A 27,078-nucleotide genomic window follows, 5' to 3' on the forward strand; every position below is an offset into this window, starting at 1 on the left:
AAGGGGGGTGGCAGCTTCTCTGTCTGAGCCTGGAAACTGAGTCCATTTCTCTGGTGGAGGCTCAGCTGGACAGGGAGGTGGCAAAGGTGAAAATGTGCAGAAAACTCTCCTTCACAGAAGAGTCAAGGAGGACTGGGAGCAGTTGGGTGCTGCTCAGGTGGACAGGAGGAAGCAGAGCAGTGGAGGAGGACCTGTGAGGTCGACCTATGGGTGTGTGTGTGTGTGTGTGTGTGTGTGTGTCGGAGATGGAGAGAGGGCCCTGGCGTGAGGTCATTTCTTCAAGTTCTTTGCAGGGCCAAGTAGAGGACCATGCCACCTGTGTAACCCCGTGGCCACAGCTGTGCATGCTGGTGTGGTATACAGGCCATCCTCAGGGAGTCTGTGCTGTCCTGACCCTGCCCAGGTCCCAGGGAAGGAATCAGAACCCAGAACCTGGAGAAAGATGCACTGGCGACAGGGGAAGCAGGGGTAAGAAAGAGCCAGGGCGTGTCCACGAAGGATTAGAACGTCTGAGGTAGGGTCAGGAGGAAGGAAGGGCTGGAGAGGTGGGCCAGGACACTCTACGAGGAGGGCTGGGCAGATTGGGAGGGGAACAAGGGAGTTCTGGGAGACAGCCGTGATCTGCTTCCCTGCTCGGCTCCTGTCCCTGATTGTTCGCTCATCTCAGCCTTATGAGCGGGTCAGTTCCCTTGGTCTGATAACTTGGGGTCTCTGCCAGCCCCCAAGGAGGGTGACTGAGGCTTCCACTCCTCTTAGCCTTGATCCCAGTTCCTAGCCAGACGTGGGAAATTCAGACAACTCTCCCCATGCTGCCCCTGCTGGGCGAGCTGTTCTTGTGAAGTTGGTCATATTTGTTAGGAAGAACTGTTTCCTTTCTATGAGGTGACAAATTTGGGTGAAGGCTAGTTTACACAGGTGTCTCCGCCTTGAGCGCGCAGCCCCGTCCCCGGGCCATGGGAGCCAATCCGGCCGCGCGCGGTCCCTGGCCCCCACCCCTGTCGCCCTCCAGGGCGCGCACCCCTCCCTCCGCCCACCCGTCGGTCAGTCCCTCAGGTAGGCGGGTGGGCAGGCAGGCAGGCAGGCAGGAGGCAGCCGGTCGGAGCAGCCGGCGGCTCTGGGGCTCTCCCGAGCGGCGCCGGCCCTGCTCCCTCAGCGGCGGCGGCTGCAGCGGCTGCAACGGCGGCAGCGCTGTCCCTCTGGGAGGCGCGGCGTGGGCCGAGCGGAGGCCGCCCGGCAGCCAACATGGCGGCGGTGGGCGCGGCCCCGTGTGACGGTCCGCGGGCAGGTGTTCGACGTCGGCGGCACTCCAGCAACCTGCTACTTCGGCGAGGGCTCCAGCTGCGTGTTGTGGTGAGTGTCCCCGCCCCGCCGGCCGGCCGCGCCCGCCCGCGCGGCCCCCCGCCTGGCCTCGGCAGACGCAGCTGCGGCGTCGGCCCCCGGCCCCGTCCCCGGCCGTGGCCCCGAGCCCGGCCCCGACCCCAGCGGGCTGCCCCGCCGTCCGCGCACCGGGGGTCTCGGGCGGGGCCGGGCTGCTCGCGATGGGGCGTTGCTCGGGGCGCTTCCCGGGCCGGCCCTCGCTGGGCGTGGGGAGTGGGGGAGTGGCGCGGCGGTGCGGGTGGGTGTGGAGGCCGGGACCCTGGCCACCAGGGACCCGCAGGACGGTAACAGGGCCCCGACCCCCGGGCGCTCCCCTCGCGGCCTTCCCTTGACGTCGGACTGTGAAGCCGCGAAGTCCTTCAAGATGCTCGCGGCGGGGCCGTGGTCTGGAAAGCGGTCGGCAGCGGCGTGTGTGCACAGCCCCGAAACCATCTTGTTTGTCCCCCTCGCCTGCGTTTGCCGCGGCCGGCTTTGCTTCAGCCCCTGCCGTGCTGCCAGGGCTGCTCTCCTGCGCAGCCTTTCTAAGCAGCATGAGCGGCACCAGTGTTGGCGTGGAGTGTTTCAATCTTGAAGTTTCTTAGTGGGTGTTGGTGTGGTACTGTTCGCGTTTCAGGAAGGATAAGTCGGCATTCCTGTCTTGATTTCTTCAGGGGTCATTTGGAGTTGGGCCTAATTGGACTTCTTTCCCCTTCTACCGCGCGTGAGCTCCGGTACTAGCATAAAGGCATCCAGACGTTTTAGCACAGTGACTGGACTCTTCCAGTTGCTGCTTTAGTGCTCAGTGTGTATGCAGCCCCGAAGGAGTTCTTGCAGGAGCGCATGCAGGCTCCCTTGTCTGGCTCCAGATCCCTCAGAAGCGTTCGTGGAATGGGGTGAGACAGCGTTGTTTTTTTTATTAGAAGCAGCTATTTTGTGCTGACGGAAACTTTTGGAGCTGTTAATCTTTAAAGCTTAATGTTTCTCGAAAGACGTAAATATTTTAAGGAAAAGGTTTTTTTTTTTTTTTCAATTTCCTGAATGTTCATTAGTTTTGCCCTTTTTTGTGCTTAGTCCTTTCCTAATCATTACGTAGAGGATATAAAGAGTGGAGTTTGAATTGAGCCTTTCCCAGTGGGTGTGGTTTCGATAGAAAGACATTAGGTACAAGTGACAATCTAAGCTGTGGAATCCAATCCTGGAAAAGGGATTAGGTGGGAAATGTGGAGGACTCTGTAGGCAGAAGAGAGTTCCATTTTATATTTTTGCAATGGAGAAGCATCAGAGTATTTGAAAAGGGGCAGGCGCACGATCAGTTTTCAGATATTTGGAGAATCTAGATAAACTTGTGGAAATAAGAGGAGAAATTGAGGTGAAGAATCAGACTGTGTGACCTTCTAGAGGTGAAGTTATGTAGTGGCGTGAAAGATGAAGATGCTAGAGTCAGTAAGGGGCTCTTGTTTGAGGAGTGGTGGACTTTTCATCATGGCAGGTATGGGATGAAGGAAGGGATGATGAGGTCTTACAGGGTAAGAGGCTTAAGAGGTGGGATTTGGATTTGGGAGAGATTCTGAGACAGGACGTGGTGATGTGATATGGGGAAGGTGGTTAATTCCAAGGCTTCCAGCTTGGGGGAATGGTGGAAGGAATACTGTAGGCAGAAGAGGTTTGTTAAGGAGAAATACTGAGTTCTGGTTTGGACTCGTTAAGTTCATGATGCTGGTTTATGAGGCCCTTTAGGCTATCTCTAGAAGGCATCCTGAAAATAAAGGGATTTAGCATCTGGAGATGAAAATTAGTGTAAGTGGTAGTCTGATGTGAATGAACACAGATTCTTATTTGACATCATTGGTTAGGTGAAATTGCATGCACATATTCTTTGTGTTTATCGTTTTAGTAAATAATCCATACTATGCAGTACATTTTCAAAGCATTCATTATCCCAGAGAATTTAAGAACCAGTGAGACAGAACAGTAAGGGCAAAGAAGAAACCTTGACAAGCAAGTAGTTTTAAGAGGTGGGCAAAGAAGAGGAAGCTGAGGATTGATGAGATGTGTAAGACTCAGGAGAAAAGGGAAAAAAAAATGATACGAAAGAGAGAAGCTGAAGTTGTATACTTCATGATATAATTAAAGTAGGTATGTTGGATAAATTCAGCTTGAAACATTTTCTGAATGTGACTGAGAAGTCAGGTCATCTCCATAGAGATCTTAATTGAAGCCTTGAGAAGGGACAAGATGAGAAAAAAATGTGTGAGCTGACCTGAAGGAATGCCTGACTTTAGGTGTCCAGAGTGGGCTAGCTACAGAGGAGGAGGAGGAGGTGTGGTCAGAGACCAGAGACCTGAGAGTCCACATTGTCAGAGGAGCCTGGGGACATAGTGCTAACTAGGAATCGGTACTGAGGACTGTAGAGAGCACAGCACAGCTGGAGGACAAGCTGTTTGGATTTGTTGACTTTCAGCTCTCCTAAAAACATAGTTGTAACCAAAATTTCATTGTGCTCACGTTCCTGATGGTACAGTGTCCTGTCCTGTTAAGTTTTCTGTAATTGCGGCAGGCTAGTGAGAACTGCCGTTTAGTCAGCGCTTTCTGCTACTTTTTCTTTTAGGCAGATATTAATTAGTCCTTTTATCCACACTGCAAGGGTTGGTTCCTTACAGTAAGTGGAAATTTGAGACACAGCGAGGTTACTTCATTTACCCACAGATACCCAACTAGGAAGTGGTAGAGCATCTCTGTCTGGTTCCTAAGTGATACTAAACCAAAGACCAGAGTTTAGAAAATACATGCTTTCAATAGTAGAAAGTATCTATTGTCTGTTTTCTTTGTGATTTGCTTTTTTAGCCTTTTACAAAACCTTTCATGCAAGGTCATTCACTTAGAATTCATTGAACACCAGTTCTCTGTGAGGACTCAAGGGGCGCCTGCCCTTCAGTAGCTGCTGCTCCAGACAGTGGGGTGCAGTTGGGCGGAAGCATGGAATGCCCATGGGGAGTGCTGTGGGGGCAGAAGGCCGGGCTGGTGTGTCTGGCTTCACAAACCTTGGCGCTGGGTGTGGATGTATGACTGGGAGTTTGCCTTGAGACGTGCATTCCAGGTAGAGGAGAGTTCACATGCCAGGGCACAGAGGTCTGAGTGCGGCACATCTGGTCAGGAAAAGCAGGAGTTGTCTGGGAAGGGAGGGTGTGGGTAGGCGCCTTGGGGAGAAGGCTGGAGGGGAGGCAGCTGGGATGGGCGGGGCTGAGTCCTGAAGGACTTTGTTTTCTAAGGAGCTGGGACTTGACCTGGTAGGTGAAGGTCATTGAAGGATGCCTTTTTTTCTGCTGGTTCCTCATCAGATTTTGTGTTTCCCTCATCTCTCTTTGACTTCATCCCCACTGTGCTTGTTCTCTCTTCTTTCTGCTTATTTAAGGGTACTCAGTGGGTGTGATTTTTCTTTCCCATCTCCAGAGGCATTTTGAAATGTATGTGGGTTTTGTTTTGCTTTTTGTTGTTACATTGATTGGAGGTGTTATTGGCCTTCGGTGTGTATGTGGTGGAGGTGGATGTGCCAAACGACCCGCGTGCAGTGTGCATGCAGCACAGTCAGTCCCTGCACCAGAGGAGCATCCTGTTAAGATGCCAGTAGTGTTTCCCTCCACCCAGTCCCCAAGAAAGGCCGGGCCCTAGGCAGGTCCTGCCTCCTTCTGAGATTCATCTCCTCCATGAACTTGGCGCTTATTTCTCTTGGCTCTAGCACTCCGCCCATCCCTCCCTGGAACTTTGCTGGGTATTGGTAGCACCTGTTTGAAAGGCAGGACCAGCAGTAGTATAAATCATGTACAGACGCTCCAAACCAGATTCCTAGTTGTGCTGGTTTAACTGTTAATGTAACTTTTAATAAAGAAGTCTCGTGTGGTTTTTGGAGTCAAAGATTTGAGGAGACCATCTTACATGAGCAACAGGAAATCCAGAGTTTCTAAACAGTTTTGAGTGCAAGTAAAATGCAAACAAAATTCATTTTGATGTTAGTAACATCCCTAATAATGAGCTCCTGGTGGTGGCGATAATTGACTGTAATTGATATGCCATTCTGCTGAATTTAATTTGTATGTTCTCAATTCTTAAGCATTAATAAAAAGATTTTTGTGGAAAGCAGGCAAGTTGAATTTTCCGGGAACTATATATAGTTTATTCCTCACTTTGCTCGCAGTAATGTACCTACTAAGTAGAGCACAACCGATTCCCCAAGAAACATATCAAGGTACTCCACCCCGCATCCAGCCTGCTGTGCCCGCCCACCCGCCTTACCCTGAGATGCTTTTTCTTCCTTTTTGTTTCTCTTTTCTCTTTCACTTCTTGGGGCTCCCATACCTTTGAAAGCCAACAGGATAGATGTTTTCCAAGGTCCCTCTTAGATGCGCAGTCTTAGGGCAGGCTCTGGGCTCTGAACCCGTCCGTGGCTGGTAGGAGCTGGGGGTGGGGTGCAGACCAGCTAACAGTTGCAAGCTTGCCTTAGGTGCTATGGTTTCAGGGTCATTTCATCCTCATCTTTGAGGTTTTTTGTTTTTTTTTTTTTTTACCTTACAGGTAAGGAAACCAGGTCGCAGGTGCCTTGTCTAGGGTTCACAGCCAGTAAACGTGCAGCAGAACTGAGATTTGTCTAGACCTCAAAATGTGTAAATTTTTTTTTTCCTGAACTACTGTAGACTTTCCTCTATTAGAGCGAGTTACCTGGAAACGTACTTCCTGCAGTCTGGGTTCCTGAATGTGTTAGCACCAAAGTATAAAATGATGATTGTCATGACCAACTTGGGCCTGTTGTGGAGATAGAAGAGAGAGGAACCAGAAACTTGGAAGGGGTGACAGAGGTAGGGTCAGAGCAGCTCCTTTTTTATCAGAAGGGTGTTCATCAGTGTTTATCCTTCTCACTCTTCCTACATTCTCCACCAGTTTCTTGATCTTCATTCACTTAGTAACGTTATTGAGCGTGTACCTGACGTATGTGCTAAGCGGTAGGATTGAAGTGGTTTTTACACTTTGGTGTTTACAGCCTAACAGGAAAGTAATCCCGTTTACTCAGTATATGACGAGGTGCAGAGTGCTGCCTTCCATACCCATCAAAAGTAGGGCAAAGATTTGAAGAGTAGTCTGGGAGGGTTTCCTGGAGGAAGTGCTGTTTAAGCTGGGACCTGGAGAATGATGTGGAGCTAGCTGGGTGAAAGGTGGGGAAGGGTGCTAAAGCATTTCAGGCACGACTTGTAGAAAATGGGCTGTAGAAATCGGGGAGTCTGTGATTAAGATCCAGATATTTCGCATGGTGTTGCAGGGACAGGAAGAGCAGTTAAAGCTTCAGGTATGGATGTAACCAGGAACTAAAAACTAGACCAAGGCAGCTACTCCCCTCCCTCTTTACATTTACAAAATCTTCTTGCATCCTGCATCTCTGCACAGCTGTTTTTTTGTTTTTTTCTCTCTTCACTTTTACCACATCCCTGTGCACTTGGCAGAAGAGCACTGTCCCTAGTTGCCCATAGCACCCTGACCCTTTGGGGAGAGAATCTGATCCAGCTTGGGCCAGTGTCCACCACTGGTCCCGGCACCTGAGGCCCAGATGGAGTCATGTGATAAGGCTGGACCTCTCTAAGGTGGCGCAGTGAAGTGGGGGTGGTTAGGAGCTGTCTCCTGCTGACCTCTGACTAACTAGGGTAGTTCTCCGTGCTGCTTCCCCTGCTCTTCTTGTGCTGGGCCGAGGCCTGCTGTTGGGTGCTGGTGGGGAGGAAAGGAGGGGAGGGCAAAGTCGTTTAGGCAGGAGAGGGGCTTTGGGTCACTTTTAGGGCTTTTCTGCCTTCCTGTCCCTGGCGGTGTGGGGGTGGCATTCTTTACAATCTATTGAATGTTGGATACATATATAACATGTGAGCCATGCAGCCTAACAGTAAACACCCAGGAACCCACCACCCACTGACTGACTTCAGAGCAGATTATCTGAGGCCCATGTTCTGATCCGTGGCTGGAGTCTGTACAGCAGAGTAAGTAAGAGTCTGTGCTCTGGACTCCTGTGACCTGAGCTTGTTTTTCTGTCCTATAGAGAGAGGGTAGCGATACCCACCTCAGGGCTGGGGGGATTGGGTGAAACACGTAGGTGAGCCCTGAGCCCTTAGCCTCGGGCTAGTGCTCTGGTCATTACTCCCTGGAATTGAGTGGGCCTGGCGGAGCCAGGGTCCTCCGTCACCTCAGTCTCTTGGACATCGTCCTGGAGCGCGAAGCAGAGTCCATGAAAGTGAGACTGCTAGACTTGGGTCCCACAGTTGTGTGGGTTAGGGCAGCCCCCTCTCCCGGTGAGATTTAACAGTCTGAGAATCTTCTCTGCCAGGCCCTGGTCCATGTTCCCGCCCTCCCTGAGGGATGCTGCAGGGCCTGTTGGAGACAGACTGATAAGGAAATAGATTACTGTGTCACTGTGTGAAAACACTGATATAAGATCATTCTGGACAGAGCTGCTAACTCCACCTGGGCTTCCCAGTTACTAATTAATTCAGCAAGTGTTGTCTGTGTGTACTAGTACACAGACTAGCCGTTCAGCTGCTTCAGTGAACAAAACACCAGGTCCCCAGGCAGCTCGTGGTCAGTGGATGCCTGGCTTGGAGGGAGGATTAAAAAGGCTTGGTTAGGCCTTGGCTTTAGGTTCCTTCTAGTGAGTTTCCTTTTATTTCTCTTTGTTATAGCACTTACCACAGACACAGGTCTAAGATACTTTTTTTTCCAGAGTTTATTCATAAATCATTTAATTTTAAATGACTGCCTGTTTTTCTGCCTTTGGAAAACTGATAAAGGTGGCTCATGCACAAACCTATTTTTAAAGTAAGTTATTTTTTTTATTGTTATTAAATGAAGATTAAACCACCTCTGAGCAGTTCCTGGAGTTAGCAGATACTTTTCTTTTTGTTACATATGTCCCATAAAATAATTTTGAGACTTTGAAGCTGAAACATGATTGTCCCCCCTATTTAAGAATTACATAGTCTGTTGTAAGACATAAAGCTGTGGTTGAGAAATAAAAAAGTTGATGGCACACCCTAACCCAGAAAATTAAGTTTCTTTTTCAGCCAGTCAGAATCTTCTACACAAATTTCAGACTTTTTTGCTGTACTTTGCATTTAGTGCTGGCACTGATGGGTTTGTGTCTCCAAGCCCAGGTCCTCCCAGAGCCTCCTGCCTGGGTGCTGGGGGGTTGCTGGTGGTGGGGTCCAGCGCAGACTCTGAGAATTGCCTTTAAGGCAGGCTGGAGGGGCCGGGCTTAGGGGGAGAGTTTGAGACTGCAGCAGCTGCTAACTCTCGGGGCCCCACATCTTACAGTTTGGACTTCATTAATTCATGTTACAAGGTCCTTTAAAATGCTCATACCTCTCTTTATACCATACTGATTTTTAAAAAATTGACCAAACAGCAAGCAACAGGAGGCTGTCCCTTGTTTTCTACTCTAAGACAACTATATCAACATAGTATAAAATTTAAATGTTTAGTTCACTGCAGATTTACACAGTTGTGCAGTCATCACCACAGTTTTAGAACATTTTCATCATTCCAAAAAGTTTTTTATCTAGTGTTTTCTTATAATATTTTGAGATTCGCCCATGTTATTGCTAGGACAAGTAGTTATGTTGCTTTTTGTCATCAAACTAATTAATTGGATGGCTTCACTGGATTATGGACATTTGGAATGTCTCCAGTTTTTGTCTTGTCTGTTGTGAATGATTCTGCAATGAACATTCATCTAAGTTCTTAGGTAGACATATATTTTCACTTCTCTTGGGTACATAGGGGTAAAGTTGCTGTGGGCAAGTGATGTGTGGGTGTTTTGAGGGGAGGGGATGGTAAGTGATTATATTTTAAACCGTAATGAGACTGCAGGTTAACTTATTGAACAAACATGAATACCCTATGCACTGGCCACTGTGCGGGCACTGGAGCAGCTTGGGGACCAGACCCGGCCCCAGTGCTTGCAGGAGTTTACTCTCAGCGGGGAAGGCGGACTGCCCTGCACACATGATGCTTCAGCTACCCGTAGGTGCTGTGAAGAAAACCAGAACATGATTAAAAGGACAGAGAGTGGAAAGGGGAGGGCATGGTTTTTTTTTTTTTCTGTAATAAAGTCTTATTCCAATAAATTTTGCAGAAATTCTTTTAGGACAAGCATATCATCTGAAAATCATGACAATTTTGTTTATTTTAGTCACTTATACTTTTTTTTTTGTTTCCTGTCTTAAGAGCAGTGGTGAGAGTGGGCATTGCTGATGTTAAAAGTAAAGCTTCAATTGAATGAGAAGGGCTGTCCATTCTTTTTGGTTTTAGTGTAGTTTTTCTTATTCATTTTTTATTTTCTAGTTTTTCAGAGTTTTTTAAAATCCTGAATGGTTGTTGAATTTCTGCAATGCTTTTTCACTGCTTCTCTCGAAATTTTCATGTGATTTTTCTTCTTTAATCTGTTCCAAATTTCAGATAACCTTAAAAGGCTTCTCTAATGCTGAATCAGTTTTGTGTTCCTGGGGTTAAGCCCAGCATGGTTGTGAGGGACCATCGCTGTCATCTGCCCCTGGCTTTGGTTTGCTCGTAGGTGCTTGGGGTTGTCCCCTTGTGTTCATGAATGACGTGGGCCTTAGTGTTTTCTTTCTCAGGCTCTCCTCTGGGTTTGGTATCAAAATTAACCATCCTTACAAAATTAGGAGATGTTCCTTCTTTTTTTGTATACTGTTTCTTTTCCTGTAAAATTGGAATGATTGAGTCCTTTAAAGTTTGGTAGAACTTGTTTGTAAAGCAGTCTGAACCTGGATTTTGTTTGTCTAGTTTTGATGGGAACATGTTAAACTACTGATTCAAAAATTTTTTAACAAATGGTTACATGATTTTACATTTTCTATTACTTCTTGATAACATACATTTCTAGGTATTTATTTTACTTGTTTTTACATTTATTGGAGTTTTTTTTTTACCAGTTCGAATTTCATTTTGACATATTTAAACAAATGTAAAACATACCTTTAAAAAAAATTAATAATGTAATTATTGTGCAAGTTGTAGAATAGAACATTGTCAGTTCCTTAGAAATGTCTTACCAAATCCCCTTCTAGAGGTGACCACTATTCTCAGTTTTGTGATAATTTCTCTTTTCTGCTTCTCTTTTTATGTTATACTTTAAAGTTTTATTATTTTTTAACTTTCGACTTTAACTGAAGTGTAATATATATGCAGAACAGTGCACATATTACAAGCTTACAGGTTGATAAATTTTCACAGACTAAACACATGCATGCAAACTAACCAGTGCCCAGATCAGCACTCAAACCCCAGCACCTTAGAAACCCTCAGCTGGACAAGATGCTCCCTCACAGAAATCCCACAAATCCCACAGCAGTGCCTGCTTTCATTCCCCTTTTACACACCTTTAACCGGCGCCCCATGAACTTCCTCTCAGCCCATTCCCCTTGTGTCCTTGGGATTAAGAGGGAGCTGCCTGCACCACTCCCCAGGTTGCAGGAATCCCAGGAGACTAGAGGAGGCTCTCTCTGCAATGGGGCAGAGAGTCAAGAAGTCCTGTCTCTCAGGCCCAGGCTCTTCTTCTCTGGTCAGGACACCCAGACAGGAAGCCCTGGCCTGCCATCCGGCCGCTGCAGGGAAGCAGAGAGAAGCTCCCGAAAGACCAGGGCTGTCTCCAGGCTCCATTCTAGAGAACTATTGAGTGTCCAGAGGCCCGAAAGACACAAAAACAGCTCTCCATCCCTAGTTTGTTCAGGGATGCAGATGATGATGGAATGCCCCACAGGTCTGTGGCCAATCAGGGTTGAGAGAAGAGGACAATGTGGGGATTCCTGGGGACAGTGAGAGTTGGGGGCTCCCAGGAGCATCTGAGGACCCCATGTCAATGCGGAGGAAGATCTAGTCGGCCACCTGTGGATCCATAGCTCCTGGGAACTCCTCATCCTCCCTCTCAGGACCCCTCTCTGTGAAGCAAGGCAGACATGAATAAGACTACAGTGGTCTGAGAACATTTCCAAACAAAATTGTTTTTATTCACATTTTACACATCCCCCCACGGTGCTGCTCCCACCCACAGCCACCCAGACCCACCTCCCCCACCCTTTAACTCCCCACTCCCCTCCAGCCTGCCCCTAATGGTCCCACCCTCCCCACCTGCCCTCCCTCCCTGCCCCCTGCATCACCCAAGATCAGCACTGGATGAGGAGGAGCCGCTAAGCTCCCCTGTCAATCCTCAGGGTGCTGGGCACTGGAGGGCTGGCCCACTGTTTCCTGCTGGCTGCAGCGCCTCTTTCTCCTCCTACTGCTACTCCCTGCGACAAATGGGCCACATCTCTTCTTTTTTGGCTGTGAGGGGTGAACCAGCGCCAGAGTCAGGCTGGCCTCCCATAGATCGCAAAGTCAGGCTTGGGCAGGGGCAGCTTCTCAGCAGACACCTGGCCTCCACACACAGCCCGCGTCCTAGACTTGGCAGCTGGTGGAGGAGCTGGGCTGACGCTGATTCTCTGAGGCGAGGGGCCTGGGAAGCCCCCCGACCTTCAGGGCAGCCAAGTCTCAAGGGCTCTGGGGCAGAGCTCTGAGAGGCCAAGATAAAGTCCAGGCAGGGGGCTCCTCCTTGTCCTCACCAGACACATCCCCTGGTCCTGGGGCCTTCCTAGCAGGAGAGGTGTCTCTGAGATCTGAGGCATCCCTGGGTCCTAGGCTTGGAGCAGTGCACCTTTGACCCTGGGGAGGAGAGAGGGGCTGTCCAGCCCAGGATGGAGGGAAACCCTGATGTCCTGGAGAGAGAATAAAGGGTTTGGGCCTGAACAGGCCACTGTCTGTTCATTAACGCCTTTTAAGTTCCTTGAAATCAATCTCTGGTTGGCCATCTTCATCTCTGACCCCTAGCTGGGGGCCTTGATCATGCTTCAGGTTATCTTGGCTGACGTCATACTCACAAGGACTTGAGTCCAAATGAGATGCACTGTGACTGGTGGGTGCCTGCACACCCAACTCCTCCTTCAGGTCCAGGAGTCATTTGTGCAGCAGCTGGTGGGAGGGAGGTGGACAGTGACTGGCCCCGCATACAGGACTGAGGGGGAAGGAGGGCTGGGCAGTGGGATGATGGCACTGGGGGGCAAGAGGGGGGATGTCTCCAGGACTCCAATCAAAGTACAGGCACTACAGCACTCCTGCTGTCCTCCTGGGCCTTATTCCCAGCTGTGTGTCCTTCCCTTCCCTCCAAGTCCCTATCCTCTCCTTCCTGTGGTCCTGCATTGCCCGCAGTCCCTAGTGGGCCCCCCGGAATGCCAGGCCTTCCAGGCAGGGGAGAGCCGTATGGGCTTCCTGTTCTGGGGTCCCATTTATTACAGAAAAATGTCTTATTCCAGAAGTTCCCTCCACATTACAGAGAGGCAACATAACTCATGTATGGCTCTTTAGGCAATTTAGTTAATTGTTTTTAAATGTTTTTAAAAAGTATAATCAGTTTACAATGTTGTGTCAATTTCTGGTGTACAACCTCAGTCACATGTGGATATGCATATATTCATATTCATATTGTTCGCTACAAGATATCGAATATAATTCCCTATGCTATACAGTATAAACTTGTTTGTCTGTATTATATATACCAGTCAGTATTGCAGATCTCAAACTCCCAATTTATCCCTTCCCACTCCCTTCCCCTCATAACCGTAAGTTTGTTTTCTTTGTCTGTGAGTCTGTTTCTGTTTTGTAAATAAATTCGTTCGCACCATTTGTTTTTTTAAGCTTCCACATATGAGTGACACCATATGGCATTTTTCTTTCTGTTTCTGGTTACTTCACTTAATATGACAACCTCCAAGTCTATCCATGTTGCTGCAAATGGCATTATTTTATTCTTTTTTATGGCTGAGTAATATTACATTGTATACATACACCACAACTTCTTTATCCAGTCATCTGTTGATGGACATTTAGGTTGTTTCCATGTCCTGGCTATTGTATATAGTGCTGCTATGAACATTGGGGTGCTGGTATCTTTTCAAATTAGAGCTCATCTGGATATATGCCCAGGAGTGGGATTGCTGGATCATATGGTAAGTCTGTTTTTAGTCTTTTGAGTAATCTTCATAGTGACTTTGGTAATGGCTGCACCAAACTGCATTCCCACCAACAGTTTAGGAGGGGTCTCTTTTCTCCGCAGCCTCTCTACCATTTATCATCGGTCGACTTTTGAATGATGGCCATTCTGACTGGTGTGAGGTGATACCTCATTGTACTTTTCATTTGCATTTCTCTGATAATTAGCGATATTGAGTGTTTTTTCATATTCCGATTGACCATTTGTATGTCTTTATTGGAGAGTAGCTTGTTCAGTTCTTCTGCCCATTTTTGGATTGGGTTGTTTGTCTTTTTCTTATTAAGTCATATGAGCTATTTATATATTCTAGAAATTGAGCCTTTGTCAGTCTCATCTTTTGCAAATATTTTCTTCCATTCCGTAGGTTCTCTGTTTTGCTTATGGTTTCCTTTGCTGTGCAAAAGCTTGTAAGTTTAAGTCCCACTTGTTTATTTTTGCTTTTATTTCCTTTGCTTAGGTAGACTGCCCTAGGAGAACATTGCTGAGATGTATGTCAGATATTGTTTTGCCTGTGTTTTCTTTTATAGGTTTATAGTGGTGCTTATGTTCCACTTTGTTCCTCCTGTAATGCTGAGAGCTGCAAAGAGGCGGCACAGCTCTAGGTCAGCCTCTTGGCTCTTACAGCCCTTAGATGCTGTTGAGACCCTGCACCTTAATGGGGCTGGGCTTGAGCTGTCAGATGTTGAGCAGTGCTGCCCAGTATTGGTTCCAGCCCTGGTCACAGCGCTGGGCATGTAGGTGGCAGCTGCAGAGCCAGTGGGGAACACAGTCGAGGTGTCAGCAAAGGTCAGCTGGGTGCTGGCACGAGTGTCCAGGGTGGGATTTGTGGATGATGAACCACCAGAAAATGCTTGTGTGGGGTGGCCCAAGGCTAGCAGAGCTGGAGCAGAGAATGGGTCCCAGATTGGGGCTGGAGCTGCCTGTTTTCTGTACTTGGGAGAGCTGTCACCAATGGTGGCTCCATGCTGCTGCCCATCAGGGACTGCAAAGATGGGCTGGGCAGAGGTTCCAGGGTTAACAGGAAGTTTCACCGTTAGGTTGGGCCCACAGAACCTGAGTGCAGAAAGGCTGTTGTTGGTGAGGATGACTAAGGCCACGCCATCACTGGGGGACATCTGCAGGGCCTGCAGAGGTGGGAAGGTGCTCCCACTTGTGGTGGGGGAGCCCCCAAGCAGAGAGGCTGAGAGGGTGGAGTGGTGTCCATGGGGGTGACCCCAGTGTCTGAATCAGGAGTGTCTAAGGCCGTACTGTCACTGGGGGATGTCTGCAGAGCCTGCATAGATATGAAGATGCTCCCACTGGTGGTAAGGGGAGCCCCCAGCAGGAGAGGCTGGAAGGGTGGAATGGTGTCTGTGGAGGTAACCTCAGTGTCCGGAGAGGGCAGGGGAGCCCGGCCTGCCTGGGTCTCACCCCATAGCATGCTGTTGATGTGCCAGAACGCTGCTTCCTTCTCAAAGTCTAAGTCTTCCACAGTGACTCGGAAACCCAGTTCAGGGGGCGGGGACAGCCTCGGGGGCTCCTCTCGCCTATGGGGCAGCAGAGGAAACCTGCATCTTTGGGGCCTGGGACCGTCAGATGTGTTCCTCCATGTTCCTTTCTGCCCTCTTGATGCCTCTGCATCCCTGTCAGGCCAGTTCTTCCGTGGTGAAACCACTGGAGCTGCAGAGGGAGGCCGAGGGCTTTCCTCCCTCTCTTTCTTTGAGGATTTCAGGGGCAGCCAGGTGTGTGTGGGACCCCTCTTCCTCTGCACTGGCAGGAAACCTCAGGTGGAGCTGTATGAGCTCCTGATGGCATTTCTTTGGGGGCAGGAGTTCATACAAGAGGTCTGGGGTTTCTCGATGGATCTGTCTTCTGAGCTCTTGGCGTGGAGGTTTCTTTGTAGAGACCCAGGCCTCGGAATGAAAGAACTGAGGCCTCTCTGGACCCACAGGTGCCTCATTTCAGATTGTTGACCCTCAGTGCCATCTGGGCTCCTTTGGTCCTCCTTCTCTGTGACTGCCGGGTCTTTCTCCTGCTTGGCCATCCCTTTCCCACTCTCACCAAGGGCCCTCCACACCATCTCCGTGCATGGGTCTAGTCTGGGTGTTGTGGGCAGCTTAGGGGTGAGTCACTGTTCCTGCACCATATAGACAGTGACTGTGCCCACTGAAGAGACTAAGCTGCAGGATATCGTGGAGGTCTGAGCACACAGCACCGCCTTCCTCTGATGGCCTTGCCTGCAGATGGAGCTAAGGATGCCCAGAAAGGAGCGCTGGGTCCATGGGATCATGGAACATCTTCTCTGAAATGCTGTGACAGAGCGTGTATGCAAAGTCACTGGATACTTCTAGGCTGGCCTGTGAGTGGCTAGCAGCTTATGGACAGCTAGGTGACGTGGGCAGGCCTGGGGAAGTTGGCGATTGCGGGGAGCAGGCTGGAGGAGGTGGAGCCTTTGCGGGAGGTGTCGGTCCCCCAGTGCCCTGGGTGGGGCTGAGGGGCAGGGTCTGCCCAGGTAACTGCCCATAGAGCACTTGGGTTAAGGTCTGTCCTCGGATGGAGAGCTGTCCTTTAGCTGCCAACTCCGCCAAAGGCCAACTCTGGAGTCTGCAGATTAGAGGCATTTGACTTGAAGGGATGAGCTTTTCCCCAGGCCAGGACCCCAGAGCTGTTGCAGAACTAACTGTACAGGACGGGTAGGAGGTAACTTCAAAGGATCTGAGGGGCAGGAGGAGGTAAATAGGTGACTCAGAGGAGAAGGCTGGGTGAGAAACATGGAGATCTTCCAGAAGCATCAACCACCAGTTGACCAGGGCAGGCTCCCAGCTCAGTCCAGGGCAGTACAGACTCATTGGCTTTGAATTAGGTTCCAGGTGGACTGTGACATCTATTTCATTTTATTTTAATAGTTTTAGACTTACATAAAAATTGAGGACATAGGGCAGAGAGTTCCATATGCCCTACCCCCAGTTTCCCCTATTATTAACATGCTACATTAGTATGGTACATTGTTACAGTCAATGGACTTAATACTGACTCATTACTAATGAAAGTCTATACTTTATCTGGATTCCCTTAATTTTTACCCAAAGTCCATTATTTTCTGTTGCAGGATCCCACATTACCTTTAGTCGTCATGTCTCCTTAGCCTCCTGTTGACTGTGACAGTTTCTCAGACTTATTTTTGATGACCTTGACAGTTTTAAGAAGTACTGCTCAGATATTTTGTAGAATGTCCCTCAACTGGGATTTGTCTGATACTTTTATCATGATTAGAATGTGGTTATGGGGTTTTGGGAGGAAGACGATGGAGGGGGAATGCCACTCTTATCACATCATACCAAGGATATGTACTATCAACATAGCTTATCACTGTTAATGTTAACCTTGATCACCTGGCTGGGGTGGTGTTTTTCAGTTTTTTTCACCGTAAAGTTAGTCTATTTCCCTTTCCATACTGTACTCTTCAGAAAAAAGTCACTACATGCAGCCAGTATTCGAGTAGTGAAGAGTAATGCTCTCCCTCCTTGAGGACAGAGTGTCTACATAAATTATTTGGAATTCTTTTGCTTGGGAGATTTGTCTCTTCTCTCCTGTTTATTGATTTAATCATTTATTTATAGCAGTGTGGATTTATGGATGTTTATCTTATGGTTTGAATTATACTCCTCTACTCCTTCCTCCCTCCCTCCCTTCCTGCCCTCCTTCCTTCCTTCCTTTCATTCTCTTTCTTGTTCCAGATTTGGCTATTGGCAGCTCTTTCATTTGGTTTCTGTGTCTCTTTAACATCATTGTGGGGTTATTTTGAGCACTTTCTCACCTTCTGGCACTACAACAGCCTTCAGGCTTATCTTGTATATTTCCTGTATTGCCCAAGTCCTGGAACCATCCATTTCAACAAGGAGCACTTTTACAGAAGAATGGTGTGCTCATTGCTGCTGGGGTGTCATTGTTTTTAAGTCACTCAGCTGAGAAGGAAATGTATGTGTGTATACTAACCAGCGTATATAAACTTATCTTAGAGTTTCTATATGTAACCATCTGTATCTATATTAAGTTAACTATGAGTTTATACTGAAGTCTCCAACTCTGTTCCTCTGTCACCTGGATCATTCTAGCACCTCATTCTAGCTGTTAACTGTGAAATAAAGTGGGCCAGTTACAGAACAAGAAACAATAGGCCCTGCTGAATAAAGAGAAGGTTTTATTCCACTTACTTACACATTTGGTGGTCCAGTTATTAGGCACTGGAAGACTCGTTTTGAATTACAGAGCTAATTTCCAACTCCTTGCGGTGGAAGTACCTAAGACATCAGGCCTCAAACATGGGACCAGAACCACTGGAATTAATCTATGGTAGAAGCATTCTGATGGCACGTTACACTTCAGTAATAATGCCAACAGTGTCATATCTAGCATGCACCATGGTAACACTTACTGCATCAAAGTGTTTGCAGAAGGGACAGTTATAATTAAATGCTTATGATGCAAACATCTTACCATATGATCCTCACAGCAGTCCCAAGGAGTTTAGAACTGTTGGCATCTTCACTTTGCAGGGTTAGAGACTGAGGGTCAGAGAGGTTAAATAACTGCCCAAGGTCACATGGTAAGTGGCCGACTGGGATTTCAGCTCCAGCAGTCAGACCTCAGAGCCCGCATTCTTCACCTCTACCCTTAGAGTTGACGCCAACTTGGATGTCTCATAGGCACTTCAGATTTCACTGTAGTTCAAAATCAAACTAAAACTTTATCCCCCTGCACACTCACCTTGGTGTGTTGTTGTTGTTTTTGATTCTCTGTCTCATTGAATGTCATTTCCTTTGCATCCAACTGCTGAAGCCAAAAACCTATTAGACATTCCTGACACCTCCTTCCAGTGCATTCAGTCCTCAGTGTAATCAATCACTAGCTCATTGTAAATGTTACCTCTTGAATCCTTTCTTTCTTCTACTTCTAACTGTTAACCTCAGACAAACCTGTATTGCTTGACTGGGTTGCAGCTTATGGCTCAAAGTGTCTGTCCCTAGACACTTAGGCATGGTCTCCGCATATACAAAGCACCCCCCGCCCCTTCTCCCCAGCCCCCGGTTATGTATGTGTGTTTATACTACTTAAAACTCTCTCAGTGATTACTCCTTGTTTTTTAAAAGGGCATTGTAATGTAATGACAATATCTGGCCTGGGCTGACCTCTCCTCTCTTCCTCCTGGATGACAAGACCTTTCATGGGGCCATGACTATTTTACGATTTCTCCTAAGTTGCCCCTGCCTGGACTCGAGCACTCTCTCTTCTCCCAGTCCCCCCCAATAGAGAACAAATCTGACTCCATACTGGTGCTGTTCCTTTGGCTTTGACCACTGTGCTCTGTTCCCCAGGCTTAGTCTTGCTTGCTCTGGACTCAAGTAAAGATAACAAAGTTGCAGAATAGAGAATGCCATTTGTTTTGTTGGAGGTTTTGCAGGAGCATGGTGACCTGGCCCACATGGACAGCTGCAGGAACAAAGAATTCCTGCACCAAGAAGTTTGCAACAACCAACCACAGCCCCTCCTCTGGTTTTTTGTATAAAAGGAGCCTATAATCTGACTTGAGGAGGATGGTTCTCTTAAGACATTATTCTGCCATGCTCTCGGTCTGCGGGCTTTCCGAATAAAGTCACTTATTCCTTGCCCCAGCATCTCATCTCCTGATTTATTGGCCTGTCATGTGGTGAGCAGAATGAGTTTGGACTCAGTAACACTGCCAACTACTACTCATCTTTCCAATCTCAGCTCAAATAGCACTGTCTTGGATAAGCTTTTCCTGACCAGCACCCTCTCTCCTTCCCCCCAGACCATATCAGTTCTGGTTACAAATTACTGGAACAACATTTAGAACACATAAAGCATTTTGAATCATATATTTTTATGATTAGTTTATTGTTTGTCTTTCCTAGAGTAGTTCCTTGAGGGCTGAGCACCAAAATGGGTCCTGAGTGCATTTGAGTGAATGCACATGTCTGGTTCCATCCATTCGGCTTCCTTCATGAGGGAACTGAAGCTCGAACCCTGTAGGGTAGTCATTCTTCCTTCAAGGGTGGAGTTTGCCACTTACTGGCTGCAGGTGGTTATTTAACCTCCCCAAGTCCCAATTATTTTATCTGTTCCACAAGGATAAAGATAGTACCTACCTCTTAGGTTGTTTTGGGGATTACATGAGTCAATAAACATAGGGCGCTGGGAACATAATGAAGTATTCAGTTAGCGGTAGCTGTTGTCATTAGTGTTGGGTCCTACCCAATACCATTCAGCTGTTTAATGCGGAGCCTGCCCTGGGTACCAGTTCTCCTTCATGACTTTATCCATGCTGAGATTGTTTGGAATTCTTGCGAATTTATTCTGCCATGAGCCAGAATTCATCTTTGTACTTTCTTTGAAAAATGGATTTTGCAAACTGCCTTGAGATGGCGTGTGCACATGTGCACATTTTGTTGTCTTTAACCCAATTACAAACAAGGATCAACACCACCCTGACCTGCCCCCTTCAACTAGATGGAAGGCATTTCTGATGTGGAAGGAAAATTTGTGCTTACTCAGGGAACAAGAAGGTTGGGGACAGGTTTCATAGGACTTTGAATACCAAATTAAGGTCTTTGAAGTCAGGTATTTCGGAAATAAGAAATAATTAAAGGGTTTTAAGTAAGAGGGGAATTCTGTGCATGGAATTATTTTTAGAAAATTGATCTGACTATAGCAGTTGGAATGGAAGACTGGATTTGGGTGATGCTCTCTGATAAAATTAGGAAAGTTAGGAGGGAGATCTGGGCTTTGTGGGAGAAAAAATGAACTTTCATGGATTCAAGTTGAATTGCTTGTTGGACTTCTAAATGGAGGTGGCTTCAGGTTAAAAGTACATGGGACAGAGTCAGGAGAGAAACCTGGGATGGAAATACTGAAACAATGTGTGTAGTATGACTAAAAAAATGTAATTGAGATACTAACACCTAGTATACTAGCAAAAAGGCTGATCCCACAATGCTTGCCTGTGACAAGAAATTATTAGCTATTATGTACTTTTGAATATACTTAAAGGTGATGAAACAATATTTTACATAGTACTGTGTAAGTTAGAATTTTCACCAGTCAGCACGGCCTTCCCACTGGTTAATCTGATTTAGTGATGTGCAATTTAGTAAAATGTGGCAGATTACCTTGGTTGTGTTTAAGGAGAGATAATTGAAGGAGACATGCTGTTTTATAGTTCTTCTTTAAAAGGCTGAAGAAAAGCAGTAAATGTTAAGCACTAGATTTTATAAATATGTTACTTATACCGCATTTTTCAAAAATATGCCTCAAAAGGAAGGAAAACATGAAAATTAGGATAAAGCTCTTGACATGAACCTCAAGGAGGTGGTAGAAGGTGGTAGATTCTTAAATCCCAAGATAACCAGCTTTTGCGTGTGGGAGTCCATACTCTGAATACCTCACTAACTCAAATGCTTGCCCCCCCCTTTTTTTTCTTAACTAGGAATTGTGGTGCTTGGAATAAACAGAGCTTATGCCAAAAATTCATTGAGTAAAAATCTTACAAAAATGGTGAGTGTAAAGATTAAACTGTTTGCTTCTAATATTAAGAAACAGTGTTGATATCAATCTGAAAATGATTTTTCTCCTTTTCCCTCCTTACCCTCCCTGTTTCTGTTTAGCTCTCAAAAACTGTGGATGCTTTAAAGTCTGATAAGAAAGTGTGGACCATAGTAGTCAGAAGTGAAGTCCCAGGGATATTCTGTGCTGGTATGTAAATAGATTAAGTTTTTAAAACTGTAGTCTAATTTTTCCTTAGTGATAGCCTGTTTTCCATTATAAAGTGTTCTATGGCTTGAATGTCATTACCAACAATTCCTCTTTGTTTTTTACTGCTTTACAAGAAAAAAAATGCTTTGTCAGTATTAGAAACTTTTACAACATGTGGAAAAGTTGTTTTGGAAGTTGAAAAAAATAATTTGAGCCATTAAAATATTCCTTGGTAGTACATGAATAATATTTATGAAAGATCAACTGGGAAGGAAACATTGCTTCCTTTAGTCACAACAGTGTGTTCTGTATTTATGAGTTGTTTAAAAAATGCTTTATTTGAGTAGCAGTAGCTGCCCCAGGACAAAATGTTAAGTATAGACATTTGGTTTGGAGATTGGTGTTTGTCGTAGTTCTCACTCAAGTATGTGTCCACAAGTTGGATTTCTCAATTGGTTATCTACAGCAGTGAAAGCTGGTATGTTTTCCATTTGTGCTGCGTTACCAAAAGCCAGCGATCAAGTTGTCCTGCATTTTCCCTATTTGTCAGTATTTCTGTTTTTATTTTTTTAAACATGTTTTGATTTATAATCATTTTACAGTGTGTCAAATTCCAGTGTATAGCACAATTTTTCAGTTATACATGAACATACAATATATTCATTGTCACATTTTTTACTCTGTGAGCTACCATAAGATCTTGTATATATTTCCCTGTGCTATACAGTATAATCTTGTTTGTCTATTCTACAGTTTGAAATCCCAATCTGTCCCTTCCCACCCCCTGTCCCCTTGGCAACCATAAGTTTGTATTCTATGTCTATGAGTCTCTTTCTGTTTTGTATTTATGTTTTGTTTGTTTGTATGTTTAGATTCAACATATGAGCACTCTCATATGGTATTTTTCTTTCTCTTTCTGGTTTACTTCACTTAGAATGACATTCTCCAGAAACATCCGTGTTGCTGCAAATGGCGTTACGTTGTTGGTTTTTATGGCTGAATAGTATTCCATTGTATAAATATACCACTTCTTTATCCAGGCATCTGTTGATGGACATTTGGACTGTTTCCATGTCTTGGCTGTTGTAAATAGTGCTATGAACATTGGGGTGCAGGTGTCATGCTGAAGTAGGGGTCCTTCTGGATATATGCCCAAGAGTGGGATTCCTGGGTCATATGGTAAGTCTATTCCTAGTCTTTTGAGGAATCTCCATCCTGTTTTCCACAGTGTTGGCACCAAGCTGCATTCCCACCAGCAGTGTAGGAGGGTTCCCTTTTCTCTGCAGGCTCTCCAGCATTTGTCATTTGTGGACTTTTGAATGATGGCCATTTTGGCTGGTGTGAGGTGATACCTCATTGTAGTTTTGATTTGCATTTCTCTGATAATTAGTGATATTGAACATTTTTTCATGTGCCTATTGATCATTTGTATTTCTTCCTTGGAGAATTGCTTGTTTAGGTCCTCTGCCCATTTTTGGATTGGGTTGTTTCTTTCTTACTAAGTCGTATGAGCTGCTTATATATTCTGGAGATCAAGCCTTTGTCAGTTTCATTTGCAAAAATTTTCTCCCATTCCGTGGTTGCCTGTTTTACTTACGGTTTCCTTTGCTGTGCAGAAGCTTGTAAGTTTCATTAGGTCCCATTTGTTTATTCTTGCTTTTATTTCTATTGCTTGGGTAGACTGTTTTAGGAGAACATTTTTGAGACGTATGTCAAATAATGTTTTGCCTATATTTTCTTTTAGGAGGTTTATTGTGTCTTGTCTTATGTTTAAGTGTTTGATCCATTTTGAGTTGATTTTTGTGTATGGTGTAAGGGAGTGTTCTAGCTTCATTGATTTACATGCTGCTGTCCAGTTTTCCCAGCACCATTTGCTGAAGAGACTTTCTTTATTCCATTGTATATTCTTGCCTTCTTTGTCAAAGATTAGTTGATCAAAAGTTTGTGGGTTCATTTCTGGGCTCTCTATTCTGTTCTGTTGGTCCATATGTCTGTTTTTGTACCAATACCATGCTGTCTTGATGACCGTAGCTCTATAGTATTGTCTGAAGTCTGGGAGAGTTACTCCTCCAGCCTCTTTCTTTTTCTTTATTAATGCTTTGGCAATTCTAGGTCTTTGATGGTTCCATATAAATTTTACTATGATTTGTCCTAGTTCTGTGAAATAGTCAGTATTTCTAAGTCATGACATTGAATGAATCTATTTCAGTTAGTAAAAAATGTAGCTGATAAAGATAAAAATGCTGATAATATGTAGTATCATTGTAGTTTACTAATGAGTAAATGAAGGTAGAAGTTGACTGAGGCATAAAAAAATTTTTTTCAATAAAAATGTAAGTGGGATAATCCACTTGAGATAATCAAATGCCTGAGGGAACAGCATACAGTGTTCTGTTCATTCCACAAGTATTTTTTGAGCATTTAGAGTATACCCAGAGCAGTGCAGGGGACATGGGGGGAGTGTTTCTAGACAGAATGTTTTAGAGCTGTCTTAGTTGTGGCTTATGTTGGTCAGTTTCATTGTTAAGGGTCCTCAGTTTTTCAAGCTTCAAACTCTGTAGCTTCCACCTTAAAATATGGCAGAATTCTATGGTATCTAGGAACGTTTGGTATAAATGAGTTATATTTTAGCTTTTGATATAATGTACCATGTCTAAAAGGATTAGTTCAAACTTGAGTTTGGTAATCAAAGAGAGCAGGATTATTCTTGTCAGCAGCCTGGGTGATGATTTTCTGAGTACAGGCTTCTGCTCTTACATCTGTCAAATGTGAGTAACGCTGTCCTCCCGGTAGGGTTGTCGGAGGCGTGATGTGACAGTGTACTTCAATGCAGTGCTCATAATTATAGCTGTTAATAGTTTTTATAAGGGCTTCATATATTTAAAATTTTTTCTCTTAAACAATATGAAAAACTTACACGGAGAGAATTGGGATTCTTGTATCTGTGACCTTAGGACCAGGTAGGTGACTGTCTCTCCAGGTGACTGAGTCTTAACACCATACTGATGGTTCTGAGGACCACTGACAGGCTCATTGGCAAGACGTAGAACAGTCTGGGGGCTTATAAGGGAGGCCCACTTACATGAATCTTTGAGGAGTGATGGTGGTGCAGTGAAGGAGGAATGACACTTCAGAAGTAAGTGCTGATGGTCGTAACTCGTTACTGTCTGTGTTGGTAATAGGTTTTATAATTATAACACTGTAATTCCTGGTAGAATTCTTTTTGTTTTACCTTTGCTGCCCATTTGTTTGGGCCTTCACATTATTAATGCTCTTTGGAAAAGGCTTTAGTGCTTTAGTGCAGTTTACAGCTATCTTTTATAGGTTGCCTTTTTGGGGACATATTAAGTAATATACCAGATGCTTGATCAGATTAAATACTGCTAGCCTGGAATACTTCTTCCCAAGGGCTAATCAGGTCTGTTTTCTTTGCTCTGTGTGCTTTTGCATGATCAAGGTAATCTCCTATACTTAAACTTACAAGGTTTGTTACTGTATTTTGTCCAAAAATAAAAGTTTGAATTATAGAAAAATTGGAGAAAATCATTTGTTTTAGTAACTTAGAGTGTATAATAGAACCATTCTTTCAAACTTCTCTGAAAGGTTTTCTTATGTATATTTGAAACAGACAATTGAGTAGATCTGTCTTTATTAATATGTACACATTAAGTGTAGTGTAAGTCTGGATAAACAAAATCTCTTTACATACTTAAAAAGAATATTTAAACTTATATCCTACATTATTATAAAAATCTTAATATTACTTAGACCTCATTTATTTATTATTGTTGAAGAATAGCCTTTCACATAATTAGAGCTTTAATTTCTGTTCTGAAGCAGTCATATTCAAAAACAAAATCCTCATAAATTACTCATTTATTGGTTATCTCTTAGCCCCCCAACCCCCTAAAATTACTCATTTTCCCTCTTCCCTTTCTGCCCCCACAGAGATTTCTCTTATCTGTACATCTGTATTCTAGTGGCACCTTGTTTATTTCCAAAACTTATGAAGTGGTCTTGCCTCAGATTTCTTGAGGATGGGAACTTCTGTTTTTTGGGGGGTTTTTTTTGTTTTGTTTTTCTCCGAAAATCATCTTAGGTGTTCTCACAACACAGCGTGCAGTAGGGACCCAGGAGGTACTTGCTGAATCTGATCAGACTTTACACTGTGCTGTGATTCACTGAATATGTTTTCAGGGGCTGCTGGGATGTGAGCAGTTTTTCTGAAATTCACTGGTAGGGTCTCTGGCTCCTGACTTTGGTTCAGTTTTCTGTGTCCTTTTTCTAATATGCTGGAAGAGCAGATAATTAAGCACTGTTCATAACATGATCCCTTCCTACACTGGAGGCTGGACTGAGATTTCTGACTTCTCATTTAAATCTATTATTTAGAGTCAACAATCATATTTTACTTATTTTTACATTTTTAAAATTAGATTTTAGTTTAAGAAATAGTATGTCAAAATGTATGAAATGTATACAATATGTGTGAAAAGTATACAAAGAGAAGTCCCACTCTTACCCCCTCCCTCTACACCATTTCCCGAATAAAAGTAGCAATTTTTATTATTTTATTTCATCCTTTTAGTATTTCACTATACAGATGCATAAAAACATACATAAATATACAGATATATGTGTACTCAGTAGAATGTTAAGATACTATTTAAAGTGATAATGTGAAAACTGTTACAGTGTGAAAAATACATGTTATAAGAAGAGAGCTGTTTGTGAAATGTTATTCCCATTATGACTGCACCTGTGTGAGCTCTGTCTACAAATAAGTCACAGCTTAGGAGTGGTGTTTTCTTTTTTTCACCTTCAAATTTTTGGTGATAATAATTATAGTAAGAAGTTATATTAAGCTAATATATACAAAGTAAATAATTTTGAAAAAAATTACCAAGCATATTTAGTGTATTTTTCAGTTTTGGTAACTAAAATTGTGACATTAATTGCATTTCTGAATTATTGTTGCAACGTTTAGGAGGAAAATTTTCAGAATAAAAAGACCTTATACAACTCTTCAGATGCTTTCGTTTTACAGAATCTCTGTGAAGTTAAGTACCTGGTTTAAAGGTGGTCGCTTCTCTGGAACTACTTCTGACTCCTAGGGCAGAGTTTTCTTTACTATACCAGTGATTTTTAATCTTTTGGGATAAAGTCTCCTTTTTAAGTTCTTACAATTTCATGCACTTACACGCTATAGTGGTCCTGTGTTGACTGAGAAGATGTGTAATGTCAGATGCCACTCTGGGTACAGTAATCTATTTAGATGAATTTTCTGTTTGACTACAGTGATGTCTAGATCCAGGAAAAATACATATCGTAGTTACCATGGCTGGAGATGATGTTTCCTCCACGTACATGCTTTCAAATAACCATGCTGTGCCCCAGGCATGACTCCAGGTTGGGAGTCGGTGTCATGGACGTATCTTTCTTGTGGATGCACTCCTCTGGGTTCATGGCTTGCCTGTACGTCTCTTAGTATCCTGAGAAATACCATTCTGATAGTCAGGACTCACTGTGAAATGTTTAGGAGTTAAAATTTTAATATATTTAATGAAATTATGAAAAAGTCCTTTTAAACTAGGCTACTGCATCAGATGTAACTGTTTGATCCTGTCATCTGTTTATTTTTGTTCTGTTAAGTGTTCTAAGGCTAAGTAGCAAAGTACATACGTGTTGTTTTTACCATAAAATTTTTGAAATGAAATTTTATGAGAAATTACTGAGTCTGAGGATCTTTTCTTTTGAAATTCCTGAAATAAATTATAAACAGTTCTTGGTAATTGATTCCTGTATGTAGAACTCTAAATTGAGTATTTCGCTGAATTACGCTAGTGTGG

General features: G+C 44.7%; 1 protein-coding gene across 1 annotated transcript in view; it reads left to right on the forward strand.

Annotated features, from left to right (window-relative positions):
• LOC105064765 (methylglutaconyl-CoA hydratase, mitochondrial-like) overlaps positions 1-27,078 on the forward strand; it is a 120,053-nt gene that overhangs the window by 12,009 nt on the left and 80,966 nt on the right. The window contains exons 3-4 of the mRNA XM_074355955.1: positions 20,964-21,031; positions 21,142-21,229. Coding sequence (XP_074212056.1) covers positions 20,964-21,031; positions 21,142-21,229 — 156 coding nt within the window. The remainder of the gene's footprint in view (positions 1-20,963; positions 21,032-21,141; positions 21,230-27,078) is intronic.

This window comes from Camelus bactrianus, chromosome 32 (assembly GCF_048773025.1).
Source record: "Camelus bactrianus isolate YW-2024 breed Bactrian camel chromosome 32, ASM4877302v1, whole genome shotgun sequence".
Lineage (NCBI taxonomy): Eukaryota > Metazoa > Chordata > Mammalia > Artiodactyla > Camelidae > Camelus > Camelus bactrianus.